Source organism: Magallana gigas, chromosome 7, assembly GCF_963853765.1.
Source record: "Magallana gigas chromosome 7, xbMagGiga1.1, whole genome shotgun sequence".
Lineage (NCBI taxonomy): Eukaryota > Metazoa > Mollusca > Bivalvia > Ostreida > Ostreidae > Magallana > Magallana gigas.
The window spans coordinates 31466199-31484071 of NC_088859.1; the positions used below are offsets into that span (position 1 = coordinate 31466199).

At 33.3% G+C, this 17873-nt stretch overlaps 4 protein-coding genes across 5 annotated transcripts; 2 read left to right on the forward strand and 2 right to left on the reverse strand.

The window, feature by feature from the left end:
• The first annotated feature begins 5 nt into the window (after positions 1-5).
• Positions 6-5832, forward strand: LOC105338806 (isovaleryl-CoA dehydrogenase, mitochondrial). 2 transcript variants are annotated; one of them, XM_020071644.3, is made up of 12 exons: positions 6-186; positions 347-436; positions 597-648; positions 775-944; positions 1080-1173; positions 1722-1855; positions 1952-2048; positions 3098-3191; positions 4745-4826; positions 4948-5052; positions 5179-5251; positions 5342-5832. In XM_020071644.3, exons 1-12 carry the CDS (start codon positions 49-51, stop codon positions 5473-5475), a joined length of 1263 nt encoding a protein of 420 aa, XP_019927203.3. In that variant the 5' UTR covers positions 6-48; the 3' UTR covers positions 5476-5832. The 2 variants fall into 2 exon arrangements, with proteins under 2 accessions (XP_019927203.3, XP_011442388.3); XM_011444086.4 differs by lacking the exon at positions 3098-3191 and adding an exon at positions 4237-4330 and having other exon boundaries at positions 7-186.
• Positions 5833-5858: 26 nt separating this feature from the next.
• On the reverse strand, positions 5859-7391 carry LOC105321789 (histone-arginine methyltransferase METTL23). Its single transcript, XM_011420239.4, has 5 exons — positions 7236-7391; positions 7032-7136; positions 6626-6863; positions 6398-6482; positions 5859-6306 (listed from the first exon to the last, which is right to left on the reverse strand). The coding sequence occupies exons 1-5, from the start codon at positions 7308-7310 to the stop codon at positions 6135-6137; spliced, it is 675 nt and encodes a 224-aa protein (XP_011418541.3). The 5' UTR covers positions 7311-7391; the 3' UTR covers positions 5859-6134.
• LOC105319896 (DNA-binding transcriptional regulator BolA) lies at positions 7353-9929 on the forward strand. The gene is made up of 6 exons (XM_066067359.1): positions 7353-7443; positions 8444-8525; positions 8735-8837; positions 9037-9101; positions 9267-9335; positions 9435-9929. Exons 2-6 carry the CDS (start codon positions 8469-8471, stop codon positions 9513-9515), a joined length of 375 nt encoding a protein of 124 aa, XP_065923431.1. The 5' UTR covers positions 7353-7443; positions 8444-8468; the 3' UTR covers positions 9516-9929.
• LOC105338809 (uncharacterized) lies at positions 9858-16886 on the reverse strand. The gene is made up of 19 exons (XM_011444089.4): positions 16741-16886; positions 16399-16559; positions 15986-16122; positions 15718-15786; positions 15389-15546; positions 14934-15035; positions 14578-14766; positions 14232-14333; positions 13765-13893; positions 13545-13644; positions 13370-13433; positions 13078-13158; positions 12502-12623; positions 12070-12274; positions 11832-11907; positions 11614-11640; positions 10712-10859; positions 10522-10598; positions 9858-10227 (listed from the first exon to the last, which is right to left on the reverse strand). The coding sequence occupies exons 1-19, from the start codon at positions 16845-16847 to the stop codon at positions 10089-10091; spliced, it is 2193 nt and encodes a 730-aa protein (XP_011442391.3). The 5' UTR covers positions 16848-16886; the 3' UTR covers positions 9858-10088.
• Positions 16887-17873: the final 987 nt, after the last annotated feature.

A 17873-nucleotide genomic window follows, 5' to 3' on the forward strand; every position in this document is an offset into this window, starting at 1 on the left:
AAGTAAACATACTAAATCTACCTTCATAACCCTGGAGAGTTTTTCATAATGTCAACACGAAAACTGTTCTCTCTTTTCTCAAAGCCACTTTTTCGATGTCAGTCACCACTGCATTTGACATCAAGATGTTCCTCGTATTTTCCTGTAAACGATGCTTTATTTGGTCTGACGCCAGAGCAAAAGCAGGTTAGATTCTTTATTTATCTTCCAAGGTCAAAGTTCTTGTACACAACTGCTTAAGCATACATAACCTAGATGTTACTTAATTTAATAATTGTTGCGCTCAGCAGCAGTGCTTACATTATTGCCATTTGTCATTGTTACAAAATAAACTTATCTTTTTTAGTTAAGGCAGACAGTATTTCAGTTTTGCGAAAAAGAACTTGCACCAAAAGCTGATGAGATTGACAAAACTAATGACTTCAAAGACATTAAGGTGATCAGTTTGTTATGTTTTATTTTATTAATTCATTATATATTGAAATATCACATAGAAAAATACGTTTATTATTTTCTTGCTCAAAAAGGCTTTGTTTTACATTCCATGGTTTACTGTAGACGTGAGATTAAAATATGTTGTATAATGTATTTGATAGGATTTTTGGAGAAAATGTGGAGAACTTGGATTAATGGGAATTACTGCACCTGGTAAGTAGGTTTAGATAGAGTAAGAGAATACAATATGTACTATTAGTCACTTATCTCATTACTGATCCATATTCATAAATTGTATGATAACATTATACATGGTTTGTCATTATTTTGCATCAATAGCACAGTATGGTGGAACAGAGGGAACATATCTAGATCATTGTCTTGTGATGGAGGAAATGAGTAGATTCTCAGCAGCCATTGCATTAAGCTATGGAGCTCATTCCAATTTGTGTGTCAACCAGCTTGTCCGAAATGGCAGTGAGGCCCAAAAAGAAAAATACTTACCAGAGGTATCCCTATGCTGGAGTGAAGCATAATTATCTCTTCATGTCAAGATTTTCTTGGTGCAATGCATATTACACTTACCTTTCTCAACTATCAGTTTCAGGTCATTTACTACAGTTTTATTTTGTTCACGTTTTCAGTTGATCTCAGGTGAAAAAGTAGGGGCCCTAGCTATGAGTGAACCTAATGCAGGATCTGATGTTGTGTCAATGAAATTGAAAGCAGAGAAACAAGGTTAATAATTTCGAAACAACAGCACTACTCATTTACATCTTCATGCCATAAATGTATTAATATTTAAAAATGTTCATTCTTATATATTAAGATGAGTTTAGTATAATCAATTTAGTAATTGCTAATGAAACATACTGATAGCAGAGATTTCAGAAGAAATCTGAAAAGCCAGTTATGTTAATTATTTAGTTTAATCTTAGTATACTGTACATATTGCAAATGGAACATAGCATAGTGTTTGAAGAAAAATCATCAAATGCATGCATATATTTCGATCAAAATTAGCTATATACGGAAATAAAGATGAACTTTTAGTTAATTTTTTTTTGGAATATTCATAATTTTTTAAAGCATTAGTCTAATTGCCTCTGACTTATTCTGGTATTTAAAAGCTAATGGAAACTTTAAACTTTGGCTCTGATGAGTGAAGTCTATACAGGACTGACTGAATCTTGCTATATGCTGCTGATACCTCATAATTACTTAGCAATAAATTCTGTACTCTATCAAGACATTTAAAATATTTAGAATGAAATACTCTTTTCTAGGAGATTACTATGTACTAAATGGCACAAAGTTTTGGATAACAAATGGACCTGATGCTGATACTCTTATTGTGTATGCCAAGACTGATTTATCTGCTGCTCCTCAACATGGAATTACAGCCTTCATTGTGGAAAAGGTATAAATTTGTTGTTTGAAGAATTCTAGAGTCATTGATTTTTAAGACATTAGCATTGCATGCCCAGATTGAACACATTTTCATTGTTATTGTTAGGGAATGCCTGGTTTTAGTACAGGGATCAAGCTTGACAAGCTTGGAATGAGGGGCTCAAATACATCAGAATTAATATTTGAAGACTGTAAAGTTCCAGGTGAGTCTCCACTTTTATTTTTATTAAAAGCAAAGTATAGCAAAGTTATTAAACTTATAGATACTTTGTATTTTATATGCAAGTGAAATCAATGATGTTTTCACTTCCTTCAAATTATTACGGTACATTTTGTATGTCTGGGTACATATACATGTTATTTAAACCCATTTAAATAATATTCTTCATAGTTCTCACTTACAAAAATTTTTAACAAAATAAATGTTAATTCAACTGGTCTAACAAATCAGCGTTGCCCGGTCTGCCGAAGTAATATAAAAATTGTTAGATCGCTACATCACAGCTTATTTATATTCGTCCGATCTTAGCAGAACAAAATTAGCCTAAGAGCTGTGTGACATGAATGGCTGGTCGCTACTTGAAATAATATTCACCTCTGTAGTGGAGAGTATAACAAAATTTGACAGAGATTGGGGCAACTTATCATTTGTTTGACCTTCAGACAGAAATGTAGCCCTTATCCTTTAGCCTTGGGCAACATTTGTGTCTTCAGGTTCAACAAATCATATTTTTTCCTGATGTCGATCCAGTTAATAAAAGTACAATATATTATGAGTGTAATACATTATTAATGTGTGTATGTACCTTTTCCCTATCCATTTAATGTCAATTTCCTTAGATGTTATGTGATACTAAGTAGAACAGTTGCCCTTGTGGCTGATTTATCTAAAGGTCTTGATTCTAGGCCAGAGGTCAAGGTCATTTCTACTCATATTTCATTTTTTAAAAAGAGGATACTCATTAATTTTATCATTTTCATTTTAAAGAGGCTGGATGGTCAATAATTTAACCTTCAGATCTACCTTTGAAATTTAGATAAAAAAAAAAAACTCCAAATATTTAAAAGCTTATCTTAGGAATTTTTTCCTTTATAAATCTTTATATGAAGCTCTTTGTCTCAAAGAGATTGATATAGTCTTAAAATGGCCAAGAACATCCAGCTCTCTTAAACATGCTTAAAAAAAAAAATGAAGTGTTGATATGTAATATAATAGACAGTTGACTATTTGAGTCACATGGAATGTTTTCAGTGAGCAATGTGTTGGGGAAGGAAGGTCAAGGTGTATACATATTAATGTCGGGGTTGGACATAGAGAGGACTCTGGGTTCCGCCGGCCCACTAGGGTGAGCCTCATTCTGAATTTTAATCTGGATATTTATATGCTTTGCTTGGTTTCAGCGAGGAATGTTCTTGATAAGGAAAACAAAGGCGTTTATGTTCTCATGTCTGGTTTGGATATAGAACGAGTCTTTGTATCCTCAGGGTGTGTTGGATGAGAACTTATTTATGATCAATTTACAGTGATTGTAAATTGGAGATACTACCGGTATTTACATTTCAACTAGGCCAGAATTCAATGGATGCTCATGAGAAGATTTTGTGGTTTTGATCAGAATCATTTAATTTTACTTGAAGACATGAACAAGAGTCTCCAGTTTATGATCATGTTTTCAATGGTCTTCCTCTATATGTGCATGTACCTTTATATCTGAAAAAAAACCCAGCATCAACATCTCTAATGCTTTTGGCTTTTGAGTTTTCTTAACACAAAACTGCAAGCATTGGACAAGATTGTGGTAAAAAAAATGAAAACACCTGTATTATAGTAGTGATGCTAGACTGACTATTTAGAACCACAAGTACTTGTATCGAGACACTAGCTCACATTACTGGGTACTCCTTCCAAGCCATTTCTGCACTGAAACCATTCCTGTGTAGAGCTAGTACTGTCATTGCTAACCAATCTAATTAAAATTAGACTTGTAAAGCTGCTCCTCTATGATACGCTATACCAAAGCTATAAAAACTCCATACAGGGTCACCTCAGAGTGACCTTTCATTTAGCAAATAAAATCACTGCTGTCAAAATATTGGCTGGCAGTTTCTTCTTTACCGAAGAACCTAAATGGCCCGACAGATTTGATATACATTTGGCAGAAAATAATTAGCTTGGCATAAAATAGATGACCAAGCTTTAGAGCTGTAAGAGTTTAAACCATATTTTAAGACTTGTTTATAGAAGCTTGAATCTGATTGGCTAACATTTTGGAAGTTGTTGCTCCTTATATGGGATGTTGGTAGATCTTGTGTAGCGCATCAGAGAAGAGTGGTTTTACAAGTATGATTTTCATTAGATTGATTGTCTAACCCTTTGCTTTCCTTATCAAGCTGAAAATATGTTGGGAGAAAAGAATAAAGGTGTTTACGTCCTCATGAGTGGTCTGGACATAGAGCGTTTGGTTCTCTCTGCTGGACCAATCGGGTAGGTACTGTGTGTAACAATAACAGTTCAGGGTTTGTTAACTAATACCTAGCTGTACACCTGGATTCTTAATTGGATAAATCAAATGGATCCAGTGTTTGACTGAAAAAGGGTACATGCACAGGCATAGGAGATTCTTATTGTTTTGAAATTGACAATTTCTATAATCAATAAATTTCTTTATAAGCCTTAAATTGGTACCACCTTTTACATAATACATACAGTTCCTTGATGCCAGGCATGAATATGAAAATTACATCTTATTAGATAATTTCTATGTACTTTTATGGGATTTTCATACAGTATTCAATGAATTTCTATAATACATCTATCTATTGATTGATTTCTTTGCATAATCAGTTTTAAAACTTTTAACCTGTATACTGCTTTGATTCTAAAATTGTTCCATTACAGAATAATGCAGGCATGTTGTGATGTTGCTTTTGCTTATGCACACCAAAGAGAAGCTTTTGGAGAAAAAATTGGATCTTTTCAGGTACTGATGTCAAATACGTGTACATTGTAATTCCATGCAAAATAAGTCCCCCTCTTAATTTTTCTCATCATATTCATAATGCTAAAATCAATCCTATTCACTAATATTCATTCTGCTGCAGATGATCCAAGCAAAGATGGCCAACATGTATACTACACTTAATGCATCTCGATCCTATGTTTATAACGTGGCTCATTCACTGGACAGAGGAGAAAGACAAAACAATGTAAGACATTCACAGTCAATTAACTTGAATTCAAAAACAACAGAATATATCAATTGGTTTCCACATTCCCTGGTATATTGGAAGAGTTTATATTCTGATTATAATCCATCTGATCATTATTTGTAGGATTGTGCGGCAGTGATCTTGTACACAGCTGAGGCAGCTACACAGATGGCACTGGATGCCATCCAGATACTTGGTATGTCATCAAAAACTACTCATCTCTTACAACACTGAGTAAATACATGTAGGATTCTTTCAGTCAATTTATTATTATTGCTTGTTTCAGGTGGAAATGGTTACATCAATGATTACCCGACTGGACGCTTCCTGAGGGATGCTAAGCTATATGAGATTGGAGCAGGAACCAGTGAAGTCAGGCGACTAATCATTGGACGAGCTATAAATGCCCACTATAAATAATCCATCATTTCACAGGAACCCAAAGCTAGTCTGTGATTCTATCAGTATTTTGCTCGCATGTAAACAATACATTGTCATTGCATTCACTTTATATGAAAAGATGTCAGTTACCGTAATTATTCATGTATAGCCATTATGTCAATACAGAAGTTGAATACAATCAGAAGGTACTCGGAGAACTGGCATAAGCTCTTGACTATTAATCAGTATACATCAGTGCTGTATGTTAGAACAACAATTATGAACATTCAATACCTCAAGATTTTACTGCTATTGTAAAATAAACTATGATCATGTTTTCACAGCCTGCTGTGTTGATTTAAGCAATTTGTTGATCAAATAAAATTAAAGTCATAACTTTTCTGTTCTACATTTTTTATTGAAACTCCTCATTGGTTCATGATTCAGTATTATACAGTGCATATTCACTCTATGCAAAGAAAGTGATGACATATTTCAAAAACATTCTTTAATGTCTCCAAACTTATCTCTAAATACTGTAGGTTTCATTCATTTTAATAATAACATATGAAATGGAATCATGTCTTTACTCGGCCTTCTTCTGGTCCAAACAGAACTGCTTTTCTCAGTCTTGATGACTTGGAGTGTATTGAGCTAGAGGAAATATTTATTTTCTTGGATACCAACTTCATTGTAGATCATTTTTCTTTGTATCTCCTGTCTGCTTTGATGATAAACATGTGGATAGTATGGTTTCCTGGAAGATTGGATCCACACAAAGTCGGACTGTCTGCATCAAAAGAGTCCAAGCTTACTATTTCGCACTCCAGTCCCCATTTTAACAACAATACATCAACTGCCCTGTTAGAACTACAATCAAATAGATCAATACAAATTAATCTGATATGAAAGTTTTATATTTCTCTCTTTTTGATAAGAGTAAAAGTGTTCTTAGACTTACCTTCTCTCTTGATAGGTGCACCAAAATTCTGCATCCTTGTTTTGTTTGATCAAGTAACTGACTGTTACTATAATGTCTTCAAAGTCTATTAATGAAAACAAAAAAAGAACAAATGTGTAAAATGATCAAGGTAAAGATATTGTCTCCATTTTTCATGAGAGAGAGAGAGAAATGGAGCAATCTTTTACATCTGGGTCAAATATGAGAGAAATACAGACAGATTCAGACCTTTAGAATCATAGAAGCAATCTGAGCCAAGGATGATATCAACAGGTGGCAAATCAAGCAAAGCTTCATTAAACCTGCCCCAAGTGATCCCTATCACTGGAATATCCAGCAGTCCATTGGCCTGACAGGATTTTCTGCAGTTTTCCAGACAATGAGGGAGGTCCTGACTGTCACTCAGCGTAACATTGCCTCCACATTTCGCGGCCAGGATTCCAGGTAATGATGTGCCTGACCCAAGCTAAACAATAATGTTTAATATTAAATTCTTCAATGCTAAATGTTCAGTATATGGAAAATATAGTTAATGCTTCAATATGTTTAAGTGGAGCTTTAAAAAAATACCATATCATAATTTCACCCCCCCCCCCCCCAATTTGATACGGTATCTAAAAAGAAGTCTCTTTACCTCTAGAATTTTTCTTCCCTTTATTTGATCTCTTTTGTGCCATATATATTGGGCTAGCACTGGAGCTGATGGCCATACATACAAACCATAGCTTGGTTGCATAACCTGTCAACAAAATTTTTAAAATTTATCAGACAGTAGATTACAAATTATCTTAAGAAAGATTTATGAATTCTGTTGTATTCTAATCATAATGTTGACAACCTCTGTAACTGTCACTGTTTTCTTTTCATTTCTGATTTTATCTTCAAACTGAAAAATTCTTTCAAAACATTCCATGCGGTCTTGTTTACAAATGTGAACTTTTCCTCAACCTGCTAAAGTACAGCGGGTTTGATTGGGCAATCCGAAAGTGAAAGTAGATATTGACCTCGAACACATGTGGATGATGTTTACTGTTAATCTCTGAGGAGTGAGTATAACATAATGTAGTAGTTTATGTATTTATATATAAATTAATATTTTTAAATTTATGTATAACATGTAAGTATACACTAGATTAATTGTACTCAGCATGTCGGGTGTTTTTATACTTCGGCATGGCAACTGCATCACGACTTTAAATCTAGTTGATAAATCATTAATTATTTTATGATTAAAATTATTATACGCTGTGACTCATATTAATTAATATTATTTTATCAATATGCCAACAAAGTTATGAACAAAAGTACTTTTTTTTTTTTGAAAAATGTATTGTACTCCTGAACCAGACTCCTTTATGTATTTAATAGTGATTATGTTAATATTTATATCATCTCTCTAGAAAAGTGGGCAGGCATACATGTAGCCTGTCATATATAAGTCAACTTTTCTATACAGAATAGAGTAAATATGCATGCATGCAGTGTGATGTATTCTGCAACTACCTCTTGCAATGACCAAATAAATAAAGGTAACCCAATAATTGAAACCAGTGTTGAGGTATCGCAGTAGACAATGCACTGGCTTATCACTCCTGTGACCCAAGTTTGATCCCCGTGATCGACAGTGGTTGTATGTGACTGGGTATGGTGGTTGCCCGCTTAGATACATGGGTTTTCTCTGGGCACTACGGCTACCTCCCACATAAATGACCCCATTGCGCTAACATCCGTGCTAATGCGAGATATTAATATAAGTTGTAGAACTTGTTTATCAATCGTTGTAAAATAAATATAGTTCATTTTAAACCAATGAAAGCTGTACTCAATCAATGCCACAATATAGCCTTGTGCAAATATCCGTCATTCAAATGTGTTGTGACGGTATTTTATATGGTTTTAAGCTTACCAGGTAACTAGTGTAAATTTCCCCCACCGGTAAATAACCACTTTTACAGTGTATGCAGCCCTCATGAAAGCTTAACCTCCTTCAATAGGAAGGAAGAAAATAAATGCTATGTACTGTTAAAATCTATTTGTATTTTGTAGACTAAAATAAGAATAATAAACTCAGATGAAGAGACTAGTGTTTACAAACCTACTGACAAGAAGAATCATGTCAACTTCATCAGTAAGTAGTTTCCAGACTGACAGTAGTAATGATCAAATAAATATTTATCTATTATATAAGTACAACAGTAAACTTTTGCTTTTTTTTGCTTGTCAATAAACTGATGGAAATATTACACAGGACAAACATGTACCATCAAAACTTACAAATGAGTTGTAAACAACAAATATTGTAAACTTATATTTGTGTTGTTTTTGTATGTAATCTAGCAAAAACCAATTGAGAACTCCATATGCAAGAAACTTACTGGTAAATTTCAACCTCAACATTTAGAAGTCATAAATGAAAGTTCAAAACATAATGTCCCAAAAGGTGAGTGAATGATATACAATTTGAATTGCATGTACATTTACATCCTATGTATTTTATCCGTTATATTTCAATAAATGTTGTTCATAATGAGCATATTTAACAACAATTCTGGAGGCACCCCACCATACGATATAACCTTAATACATTGAGCCTGTATGTTTGAACAGACATGTAGCCTACATCTTACTTTACACTACAGGTTCAGAGACTCACTTCAAGGTGGTGGTTATCAGTGATAATTTTGAGGGTATTCCACTCATAAAGGTAAGGGAAGGATTCATGATGCAAATCATATTACAAAGTCCAATATTAGATTTTATGGTGTGAACACTTTGGGTCACCAAAATTTAAAATATATGAATATCTGATTAAAATGTACCTGTATGTCACTTTGGTTACCTGTTATTTTATTAATGCAATTTGTTACAGAGACACCGCTTAGTCAATGAGGTTTTGAAAGAGGAGCTTGAAAATGGTGTACATGCTCTTTCCATTGTGGTAAGCATGAAAAGGTTAATGCCAAAAAAATTAGGCTACTTGTTTTGGTTAATACATACATTAACCCGGTTTTTTTCAAAAATTTCACTTTATATATAGGCAAAAACACAGGTACAGTGGGAGGAATCTGGTCAGCATGTGAGCAAGTCGCCTCCCTGTCGTGGGGGCACAGGCCTGTGATTGTGAATCTGTGGTGCTGTCTTGAAGTTTGTTATATTAAAGTGAAATACATGTACCCTGGTGTGAATTCACAAAAACTCCATGATATCAGAAGATTCCACTTGTCATTGCAGTACGATGTCAAGATTAGAGTTTATTGTCTGAATAATCACTTTCATGACATGTCTTCAGGGATGAACTGAAAAACATGCGTACTTACATATGAAATTAAGAAAGAAAACTTTTAATGTTATATGTACATGTATTTGGGATTTTAAAAATAGGACATTGTATTAGTATTCGAACATCACTTTACAGTATTCAGTACTTGTGATATGTAGATTCTTACTAATAAAACTGAAAACAGATATTTGTTATTGACATACAGATGCATGTACTACTTTTATTTATCTTCAATAAATAATGTTACATGTCTCAGTTTTAAATTCTTTTTTCACAACAAATCCATTCCATCAGAATTGTACAGAACAATCTTAGGCTTATATACAGTTCATGGTACCAGAGGGCCAGACCAAACAATTCTTTATCCTTGCAGTTGAATCACAAAAACTAACATTTGAAATTCACCATTTGTCATTCTTCAGTTGCAATAGCTTTCCTATTGTCAAATTTTGCCAGAAATGGTTCTGGGGTAGGGTCTCTTCCCATGAAAGTTCTAAACACAGTCTTAGGATCAACAGCGGCTCCCATTGTCAAGTAGGTGTCCTTGAAACTAAGCCAGAGAAGAAATACACAGTGTATTAAACAACAGACAGTTGTAAAGTTTGGATAAAGATATTTAATAAGTGTATAATCCTTTCTCAAACATGTACTTCATATGTAGGCATTTGACATTATAAACGTCTCTATTCATTTTTATAGTAGATATAATTACCTTACCTATATAAACACATACAGAAGTATGAATTCATGAAAAGAGATAACATCAAAATGCAAATGATGTACATTTACATCTCTACAAAGAAGTTCATTTTCAAAGAGAATCTCTAATAGTTAAGGCCTTTACCGTTTTCCAACAAGAGCTAGTTTTTGTTCATCATGAAGAACCTCTTTGAAAGCGGAGGCTGCATCAGCTGCTACCATCTACAAATATAAAAGTTGAGGCTTAAATTATTGATAAAAAGTTTTTTCTAGTTTTATATTTTTACACAAATAATTTGAGTTATTCTTCATGCATTAAAAATGTCTCCTTTTACCTTGCTCCAGATTTCTGCATAGTATAAACAGCTTCTCCCTCCTATGAAAATGTCGTGAAATGTACAAAATCTCTCGTCTTTTGGATGGAGAGGCATTGGGATGAACTCTTTATATAGCCTGTTGTATTGGTCAGGTGTGGACTCTGGCCTAAATGTTATAGTAAAGAAATATTGCAGTACCTGCCATTTTTAACTTGCTACATGAACACATACAGCAAAACTCGAATATAACGAACACGGATATAGCGAATTTACGGCTATAACGAATTATTATTCATGTCCCGGCAAATTTCTTATATAAACCTTTAGAAAATTAATGTATATAACGAACATGGCTATAACGAATTTACAGCTATAACGAAGTAATTTTAAGACCCCCGCTGGCAAAATCTTTACGTATTTTATCATTTTTATAACGAATTTTTTCCATTTCAAGATTCATTTAGAATACATGCAATGTTAGGATGTATATATAAAATACTCAAATTCAAATAGTATACGGATTTTTTTTTTTAATTAAAATGAATTGTTTATATAGACATTTTTTTGTAAATGACGGTAATACTAATTTTATAACTTACGATAGTGTGGAAAACTGTAAGCGGATTATTTTATAACGAATTCGCTATAATATTTTAGACGAATTCGTTATAAACGTATAGCGAATTACGGCTAAAACGAAGTTTTTTCTACGGTCCCTTGAAATTCGTTATAAACGAGTTTTGCTGTATTTTCATTTGAATATTCTGCAGTTCCTTTTGAACAATGTATATAACGTACCGGTACTTCAAGTTTTCATAAAGACCCAAAGAATGTGAAATTAATTATATGTACAAGAGATGTTTCTTCAATTTGATTACAAAATAATCATTAGGTTAACCTGGGCTTCATATCTTACTTACGTCTTAATAAATGTTCCTCTTGTTTCTCTGAATATGAAAAAATTAACATTGATACATTAACATACATGTACAACAAGAAAAATTGTGAAAAGGGCGACTTTTGCAACTTGGAAATAGAAGATAGTTCGTATTTGTAACATGAAAATACATTTACTCTATACCAAATATAAGTTAATAAAAGTGCAGAAAATGTGTGAAAGAAAAAATAAAGGACTTACTCCAGGTAAAACTCTAGATCCAGGGCACTTTTAAAAGCTTCATTCAGAACATCAATTGCCTGCATGTGTTCTTGAGCTGAAAAGTATACAATACATAGGATATCCTCCATGTCAAAAATTCTGGTAGTCCATGTATAGATCATACATCATATTGACAAAGCTATTTTTCATAAAGAAAAAATGACATGCTTTGCTTTATCAATAATTTGATAAAAATATGTTCTATACAACTGCTGACCTCCTATCATTGAATTCAACTGCTCGTCTGGGATCTCAACACCTGACGAGTGGTGGCTGCTGAGGGATTTGAACACTTCTGGGATCTGAATCACATTTAGAAGTGTATATGGAACAATCTTCTGGGCATCTGGCTCCATGTGCCTGTTTCCAGACATCTCACTGTATGGAGCCCTGGACAGAATACACTGAAGGGCACATCCCATCTAGAGTTTACAAGAAAACATCAAATTTGATATGTTGTACATGTGTTTGGTCACTAAACTATCTGATACTGTCAACAAAAAGCTTGTTGAGGCATCTTTGATTTTTTTTAGACTATTCTATTGGATGAAATTCTATTCTCTTATACAAATATTTGATCATTTAATAATGAATGCACAAACAGTAGATACTGTAAAGTTATAAAATATTACCAGTATATCCAACTTACATTCATGATAAAACTTTGAATATCATCAAACTGCATTACACTGGGCTTAGACTGATCATATGAAGGATTAATTCTCAGAGAAACATAGGTCAAGGGTGTGGTTTCAGCAACAGCACTTCTGTCTGAAAACATTGCAGGTACCTTTAAGATAACAACTGATTAAAAATTTGTTACATACATAAATGAAGGATAATTTGTCAAAGAAATATATACTATATACAGGGTTATTTTTGCCCCATGTAATTTTCATCCTTCTACACTTGCAAACAGTTTCACCCTGACTTGAATTCGCCCAGACACAGTTGTGTTTAAAAAGAGATAATAAGAAACATTAGAATCTGCCCAGTTTTAAATTTACCCCCTGACAAGGAGGGCGAAAGGAGTGAAAATAAAATGGGACGAATATTTCCCTCTATACAATAGCTAATTATGTTATACCATTTTTCATAGATTTACATAGATTTCGGGTGAATATCAGTTGGACATAATAAACAAAACATATCATGAATAATCATGTACCTGTAAACATGATACAATGTACTTCCATATTTTAAAACATAAACATTTATATTTTACCTCTTCCCATCTCATAATATGAACGGTCCAATTTGTCATCCCTGGCATATGGGTCTATGTATATTGTTCCTGCAACTGTACCTAAAAATATAATACAAGTACATTGACTTACATGTAATATTAAAGTGAAATGCAATTTCTTTTCATTTTTGTGAAGCAGCTTTATCCATGGAAATTTTGATAAATGACATTCAGAAATTTTTCTTTTTTTCATGCATCCCTTCACAAAACCTAAAATGTTATTAATGGAACAGTCAAAGAATTTAAGCAAATATTGATATCACTACATTACCATCTTCTTCCAATATATCAAATACTTCAACATTTTCGTGCCAAGTACTGCAGTCATTTCTTTCCTATAATAATAGAAGAATTTTCAACATAATAACAATTAGTGCATGTAAATGGAACTAAACAATTACAAAACAATCCCAGCTTTATGACAATAGATGTATGAGACTCCTCACCTGAAAGGTTATACCAAACAGTTTTGTACATAACTGAAAGAAACTGTCTCGGAATTTGGTATAGGGGAAGTAATCACAAAAATATCGCAATTCCTGCAGACTGAAATAAAACACAAGAAAATAAATTAAACTTAAGTCTCCCTTCAAGGTTTGGTTGTTTTTTTTTAATACAGTTTAATGGTCAAATTGTAAAAGAGTATGATGTGACTGTCAAAATTACTTGAAAAGCTCCTCCAGTTGTAAATTGCGGTAGTACTCTACATCCCAATGTTCCAGCTGTGGTTTGTTTGAAAATTCTTTCAGCGTCTCCAAATCATATTTTACAATGTCATACAATTTGTTTTTTATCCTGAAACCATTTAGATACAAAACATCCATAAAATATGAAAGTTCATCTTCTGTCATTAATCACTGTAGTTTTGTCTTTATTGGTTGAGCACCGATTTTCTTGAATTTCGCTTTTTTATGAATCCATGAAATCATATTATTCAGTGAAGTTAGAAGCATGGCAACACTTTATGTGGCCATACTTATTGCCTATTATTTACACATTGTCTAAACTCTGTGTTTTTTAACATATGTGACCAATATTTATGAGGTACTATACCAACTTAATTCAAATGTTTTGTCTCATAAAAGATTATAATAAGAAGGCTGACTAAAACTACATGTATGTTTGCCACTCACATGTCTAGAATGCTGACAATATTATCCATACTCCCTGCCATTGTTCTCTCCAGAACAAGATCCACATAACTCTTGAATCCAAGCCGTGTGGCCATCACATGTCTGAAAGCAAGAAAAAAAAGAACTCTATTATCCACATCAGAGTAAGGCAAAGATGAAGACATCAAAACTAATACTATGTTTTGGTTGTTAAATACATTTTCTTTTCACAAGATCTAAAAAAGTAATGACCACAAAATTATACATGTATCCTTGTATCCACATAACCCAAATCTGGGAACAAAATTAAGCAGTGAATCAAGAGACAGAGAGTATTGACTACATGTATGTGTAGAGTGACACGTACCTGTTTTGAACAATTCCATGGATTGCATGTACATTGCTTGACCGTCTTTCCATCATATCACTACCCGCCATGCTGACCATTTTTATCCAGGTGTCTCTGCGAAGTGAAGCCATCCGACTGTACCTTAAGATACCCTCATAAACCATGGGGTGGGGAACTATCCTCCAGGGACCCTTCCTTGGATCAGAGCTGGAATACAAAAGTATCATATTTTATAGTCCCACTATAAGAAGAGCACCTATTCCTTTTGGTTGGAAAGAAATATTATATAAAATTCAGTAGATTTTCTTTGTGATCAATTTTCATCCATGATTAATGCATTTGCCTTGCCTGCACATGTTTATCAAAGAATTTACCCTGGAGGCACCATGTACTGAAGAATCTGAACAGGGATACCAGCAATATGTCCCTCATCAACCTTACGTAAAGCCATACTGTATGCTGTGTCCAGGTTTCTCCTGAAATAGGCATACACATATAAATAAGCAATTAGCTTTTTCTTTAATCCATGCATTAAAGGAGAGTGTAGAATTTTGACAATGTGAAAGTTCATATTATTATTCCCAAGCATGTTTTATTTAAACAATATGTACTACACAGGATCAAGCTTTCTTTAAGTCTTTGATAAGTGGGTGTTATATCCATTTCCCATTTATCATACATGTATCTTACACTTTCTCATATGGTTATAAAGAATCTCAGTTATTCAAGTTCCAAAGACTTTTTAATAAATTATTAAGCAAGTTTTACTCTTGTTATATTACACCTACATGTAAATGTATGTACCAAACAAGCAATAGATTAATCATACTTATATTTCTTTTGTTCTTCTGTTATCTTCTGTATGACAACAGACAGCTCCTTCTTTTGTGATTCTTTCATTTCAGCCCCATTCCGTATGAATTCACAGAGGTAAAGGTCCACTAAACGGGACTGAACTTCTGTAAGATTTCCACTGTTTCTTACACTCTGTATTTATAAAAGGAAACCTTAAACACTATCAATAACAAATGTACAAAAACATTTTTATTATGAAACATGTAACACCTCAAGAAAATACACTGTAATAAGAGTGCAAATCTATTTTAAATCACATCTTTGTGCAAACTTGACAGTGCTTATCTTTGATAGTGACCTTACCAACAATGCCTTATAGAGACTATTCCCATACCATCTCTCTGATTCTACCTGTCCTGCTATGTCTATAGTCTGAGAATAGACAAAAACAAAAAAATATGTGTCACTTGTAATTCTAAACTTAAATGTAAAACTTATCAAAGAGAATACATTCATAATTCAATCATTATTATCAAACTGCCTTTTACTGATAATTAATCTAGCACTTGAGAAATAATAGAACATTCTGACATGTGACTGTTGCAGTCCCTGTGGGCCTCTTGCTGTATACCTTCTTATATGCATCAAAGTATCTTCCAGCTTTCCCTGAGCCTAGTTGTCTGCCTGTGTAAAGGCTGTAATACAGTGGCACACGGGCATTCTCCAGGGGATCTATCACAGATTCAAATGTAGGTGGTTCTGTAGAGTCTGCAAACAACCAAACAAGAAAAGTAAATCACCTATCTCAATAAATTATCCATTTTTATTTTTGTTGGCAACAATTGGAAATTCGCGTTACTGCCACAATGAGATATGCACCATTTTGTGCAAGATGTATGCATGCTGAAAATATTATCTCGAGATTGATGACCAAGTTCCATGTCAATTTGTAACGCTAGACTGTTTTATTCATTTTAATTAAGCCACATCTGCAATTTGATAGGATACAGGTGGGGTTTCATAACAGAATATTTTGTAAACTACCTTGCAGATGTTTTAAATGTTGAAGAAGTGCAACTTCATAGTCCTGTGAAAGTTTTGCTGTCCCAGTAATAACTTTGTCTGGTGGTATATTAAAATCAGGCATGTCATGGTAACGTAATAACGGGTTAGTTTCAGGTGTATCATCTGAGACATCTGGTAATCTAACAAGAAGAAAAAACCACGTGGAATATGGAAGACGAATTCAATGTTGACAATAAATATTTACATCAAGAGACAGACTCGAGGAAATTCAGATTGACCTACTTGTGTAACAGCAAAGAGCATTACGCAACCTTAACAGCATGAACAGAAATGTTATTATTTTACCCATAGGAAACTTACAGAAGATGAAATCCTGACATTGTGTAGTTTATACACCGGCTTTGTATTTGTGTAACAGAAGGTAAAAACCTTCGTCCGTGCCGAGCAATCATCATGGAAGCAGACATCTTGATTTTCTAAATACAATTCCGATCCCGAACTTCATAAAACCTGATCAAAGGCGTCGGGTTTTTTTTTTCTCTCTCTTGATAATGTTTTTTTTTTAGAACATCTTATCAAATAATGTGATTTTCAGGGATGGGATAATTGGAAAAAAGTAACTGTAGTTGAGTGTAATTAATTACGCTTTTAAAAGTAATTGGATGTATTTTGTCAATGAGTCTGTCTTCAATTACAAGTCTATTATAATTTTGTGAAGGTGTGAACCCTCACATACCTGCATACCCTAGGACAAAAATACGGAATATAACTTCTAAATTGCAAACAATCAAACATGAACAAAAATAAAACTAACGTAATGGAAATGTATTTAATTACATTTGTTAACATGGTTAAAGCAGAGACCTGTCTCTGGTTAAAGTAACTGAGAGTACTGAACGAATTACATTTGAAAAAAATTCGGAATGTACTTGTAAATTGCAAGTAATTGACCAAATCAGCATTGAATTTGAAAGTATTTAATTACATATCAAAATTTAACCCCGACCCTAGTGATTTCCATGTGAATTTGCGAAAAAGATTCTTGTTTGTTGTTTTATACTCCTGCAAGATTTTCAAGACAAAGGACAATATCCCGAGTTTATACAGAACATTTATACATTTCTAATTAGAGCCCAGAACAGACTAGTATGACATTATTACAATAGTAAGGAAAAGATGTGCCAAACATTATTTAGTATATCTATTAGTAAGTGACATTGTTTATGCCAACAGTGATCTTAACTATTTCAGCTAAAAGAAATCGTTGTACAATGAACATGTTGAATAGGACAAAGTCAACGGACTTCTTTCAGTTATAAAATGAATTGCAGAATCGTTTGTAAAAAAAACACTTGCCACCGATTGCTTCGTTTTCTAATCGTAAAAATTGAAGGTTACCATATCTTTTAACTGAAAATACACACGTTTTTTTTCTGATTTGAGAAACTTTTTCCAAAGGTATATTGAGGGCTCTTGACAGAAAGAATCTGTAT